Consider the following 4,245-nt stretch of genomic DNA (forward strand, 5'->3'; position numbering starts at 1 on the left):
TTGTCTCTATGGCATATTTCCTTCAAGCCCTCATATTCGTCCCTCTCGACGCTGACGCCCTTCCCCTTGATCTCCTTACCCACGTTCTACTACACCAGAGTCGTTTCCGGTGTCGCTCATCTCGGCCTACTCTCTATCGTCCTCCTACTGCACTGACGCTGCAATGGCGCGCACACTGCTTTCTTGTGTCATCTGCCTCCGTGCACACTTCAGTTCACCACGCCACTGATAGGGTCGATCATCTTGGCCTCCTCTCTCTCACCCTACTACACTTGAGTCGTTTCTGGCGTCGATCATCTCGGCCTCCTCTCTCGTCCACTGCATTGATGATGCCATGGCGCAAGCACTCCTCTGTCGACTGTCTTTGCGCGAGCACCGCAACTAGTTCGCCGACGGCGTCGCTCGCCGTGCCGCCGACGGGGTCGCTCATCCACGACTCCATGCTTGTCATGTCGGACACGGCGCCACGGCCACTATCCACCGCAGTCACCATTGTCCGGCGCACACTACATTTCTTCTTCCCCTCCCTCTATTAGCTCTTAACCCTGTGTGCTAAGTGCAAGTGCTAGCTCTTAATCATACCTCATGCGTGCAACCAAACACTATATTCATGTACCGCTTGGGCCAATGCAGGTAAGCAAACAAAATAAACTTCCATATTATCTAATGCAGGGACCCTAGATGCAGGCAACCAAACAACTTATAAATAACACATTTGAAACTGTTTTTTACTCAACCAGACTAAGCTGAGATATGTATGCAATACATCTACTGTTCACTACTGCAACCAAACACGCCCTAAAAGTTAACCTACTCGGTCCTACTCACTCACTTCCCGTCTCTCATCCCCTCCCACCTCTCATCAAAAAAAAAAATCTCTCCTCCCCTCCCTCCGCCGACCAAAATCGCCGTCCCGGCCACGATTCCGTCGGATTCGTACGGCGCAAGGTCGGCATGCGGTGCCAACCGCAACTCCGCGCCAAAATCCGCCTCCTCGACCCACCCGCGCCCCCTCCACCGCCTGCGACGCCGGCCTACGCGCGCTGGGCCTCCTCGACTTCGTCCGCCTCGACCTCTGCTTCTCCGGCGCGTTGTGCCGCCAACACGTCGCAGATCTCATCGCTAACTACAGCGCGGAACACGGGCAGAGCTCCACGCAGAACGGCCGCATCGATGTCTGCTGCCGTACCTTCGCCAAGGCGCTCTGCCTCCCGCCCCCTGGGGCTGCGGCTGCGAGGACCGCATCCTCCGAAGTGGACTCGGCCGCCGTCGCCTTCGCCGCGACGGAGTTCATCAAGGCCTACATCCTGACGCCGTTAGAGGCAGGCAGCGGCTGGAATAGCAGGGCCCGCACGAGGGCACAGATGGTGGTGATGGATGGGAAGGCGCATACTTTTGACTGGACCGCGCTGATCTGGAGCCTCGTGGAGGAAGAGATGTTCGAGCTTAGGAAAGGGACGAGGTCCCGCTCGGCATGCTACTACGGCGCCTACCTGCAGAAGCTCGTCTTGGTGAAGTGGCCGACTCTTTTCCGGCCGCCGCCCAAGTCGTCATTGGGTGCACAACACAAGAAGCCCTCCGCAATCAGCGGGGGAAACAAGCGGTTAACAACCAGTGAGCTGGATTCCAAGTCCAAGATGCAAAAACTTTTTGGTGCGAGATCTATGCAGACACAGACTGCAGCGCTAGCTACCCTAAACAAGCTTGATAGAAAGAACCTTGAGCAAGACAAAGAAAAGTTGCATTCGACCAAGTCACTCAACGATGCTGTAGTTACCCCAAAAAGGAAAAAGAACGATGAGTTGCAGCACCCAGAGCTGGATCCCGAGATGAAAAAGGATCTCGATGCAAAAACAATGCAGCCCGAAGCAAGATCTGCGGAGTTTGATGCGAGACCCATGCAGACAGAGCTTGCACCGCTAGCTACCCTGAAAGAGCTCGATAGAAGGAACCTTGAGCAAGACAATGAAAACCTGGATTCAACGAAGTCGCTCAACAAGGCTGTAGTTACCCAAAAAAGAAAAGGAAACGATGAGTTGCAGCACGCAGAGCTGGATCCCAAGATGAATAAGGATCTTGATGCAAAATCCATGCAGCCCGAAGCAGGACCTGCGGAGTTTGATGTGAGACCCATGCAAACAGAGCTTGCACCACTAAAAGAGCTTGACAGAAAAAACCTTGAGCAAGACAATGGAAACTTGTATTCAGCCAAGTCGCTCAACGAGGCTGTAGTTGCCCAAAAAAGAAAAAGGAACGATGAGTTGCAACACTCAGAGCTGGATCCCAAGATGAAAACGGATCTTGATGCAAAATCCATGCAGCCCGAAGCAAGATCCAAACAACTTGACACCAGGGACAAGCAGCCTCAGTCATGGTCTATGGATCTGGAAGCGAAATCAAAGATGTTGGATGTAAAATCCAAGATGATTGACGTGAGATGCAAGAAGATTAAAGCAAGATCAGCAGAGTTTGACGTGAGATCCAAGCAACTTGATGCCAGACACTTGCAGTCTGAGGCAAGATCTATGGAGCTAGAAGCGAAATCCAGGAGGCTTGAAACTAGATCCAAGGAGCTTAAAGCTCTACATGAGCAAAATGAGTGTGAGAGGATGCACCTTGCGCAATACAAGAAAAAGTTACATCGTAAGATGCACACAGTTGAGTCTTTTAACCAGGCGTTGGTAACCCAGCAAAGAAAAGGAAATGATGAGTTGGAGCGTCTAAGGGAGCGAGTAGCACAGTTACAGAATGAACTGGAAGCAATGGAGTCGCTCAATCGTGTTCTACTAACCAAGGAAATAGGCAGCAACAATGAGTTGCAAGTTGCCCGGAAAAGGCTGAAAGATGTAAGTGAGGGGTTGGTTCCGACAATGTCCGGCATATATAAATTTGGGGCTTTTGTGCATTTCATTATATGACTATGTCACCACTAATTGCCACTGTAATTTATCTGTTCCGACACTTTCTGGCATGTCACTATTATCCTTTGTGATCCAATCTTCGTGTTTGTAGGGGCTGCAGAAGTTTACAAATGGACGGGCAAATATAGGGGTCAAGAGAATGGGCGAGCTTGACATGAAAGCATTTGCGAATGCTTGCAAACAAGATGTATCACAAGAAGATGCCCAAGTTGATTCTGTTTTTCTTTGTTCAAAGTGGCAAGCTGAAATTACAAACTCAAAGTGGCACCCTTTTAAGATCGTCATGGTTGATGGTAAAGAGATGGTATGGAGTGTCCCTGCTATTTCTTTTACTTTTACATGTAGTATTATTCCTAGTTTTCAAGCTCAGGTAGCTTTCTTGCAGCTGAATGGTGGCGCGAGCATTCCTATCTTTTTACAAGCATCACAAATTTCCGTGATTCCATCTGACAGCACATACATGATCTCACTATTTGGTGTAGGAAATTCTCTTAGAGGATGATGACAAGCTGCAGAAGTTGAAGGAGGAACATGGTGAAGAAATATGCACTTTGGTAACGAATGCACTGCTTGAAATCAATGAGTACAACCCCAGTGGCCGTTATGTTGTACCAGAGCTGTGGAACTATAAGGATGGCCGGAAAGCAACACTGGAAGAAGGCATCGAGTTCATCCTGAAACAGTGGCAATCACATAAGAGGAAGCGGTGAACCTGGGACGAAGCCAGGTTTCACGCATAGAGGGGGCGAGTTTGCTCATGGAGAGGGCCAAGCTTTCATGGAGTGAGAAAAATTGGCAGCAGCAGCCACTACCATTGAAGAAGAAGCAGATGCTGAGGGAATTCGTCCCTGCGCTGAACCTCATTTATCTGCAGGCTTCGTGTGCTGCTTTTGCTTTCATATCTTCCACCTTTAACTAGACATAGTGTGAGTTTAGTGTTTTAGTGTATTAGGTAGAGGTTTGTAGTGGCTCATTGGTTGATACTGATTGTGCAACTATATTAACCGTCATCACCTTTCATCTTATTATTAATTAGATCCTCTATTGTAGAATTGGCATGCACTGCTACTCTAAAATGTAGATTGCCTCACATATGTGATGTTTACCCTTAAGATCTGCTACATGTATGCTCTTGTGTGTATGTGTGCGTGTGGTGGGAAAGTTTCGGTGTTACAAAGGTCGAACTGCCTCATGGACCTTCAACTGAATATGCAGAAGCAGCACCACATAGATAGAATGCAGTTCCTGTGCTGGCACATGAGCTTGATGTAGAAATTTCAGTGTGGTGGAAGTGAAACCACCTTTTGTTGTGCAATTGAACCCT

General features: G+C 49.1%; 1 protein-coding gene across 1 annotated transcript; it reads left to right on the top strand.

The window, feature by feature from the left end:
* Window positions 1-817: 817 nt before the first annotated feature.
* On the top strand, window positions 818-4,033 carry LOC147985267 (uncharacterized). Its single transcript, XM_087544009.1, has 3 exons — window positions 818-2,846; window positions 3,013-3,225; window positions 3,404-4,033. The coding sequence occupies exons 1-3, from the start codon at window positions 1,365-1,367 to the stop codon at window positions 3,629-3,631; spliced, it is 1,923 nt and encodes a 640-aa protein (XP_087400135.1). The 5' UTR covers window positions 818-1,364; the 3' UTR covers window positions 3,632-4,033.
* The last annotated feature ends 212 nt before the right edge of the window (window positions 4,034-4,245 follow it).

Source organism: Triticum urartu, chromosome 2A (assembly GCF_056163025.1).
Source record: "Triticum urartu cultivar PI428250 chromosome 2A, HENAU_Tu73, whole genome shotgun sequence".
Classification (NCBI taxonomy): Eukaryota; Viridiplantae; Streptophyta; class Magnoliopsida; order Poales; family Poaceae; genus Triticum; species Triticum urartu.

Excerpts from the sequence above, each read along its gene's own strand:
- LOC147985267 (XM_087544009.1), top strand. The coding sequence starts at position 1,365 with ATGGTGGTGATGGATGGGAAGGCGCATACTTTTGACTGGACCGCGCTG. Across the intron at positions 2,847-3,012 it reads CCCGGAAAAGGCTGAAAGAT|GGGCTGCAGAAGTTTACAAA; the intron begins GTAAGTGAGGGG and ends TCGTGTTTGTAG. Across the intron at positions 3,226-3,403 it reads TGGTTGATGGTAAAGAGATG|GAAATTCTCTTAGAGGATGA; the intron begins GTATGGAGTGTC and ends TATTTGGTGTAG.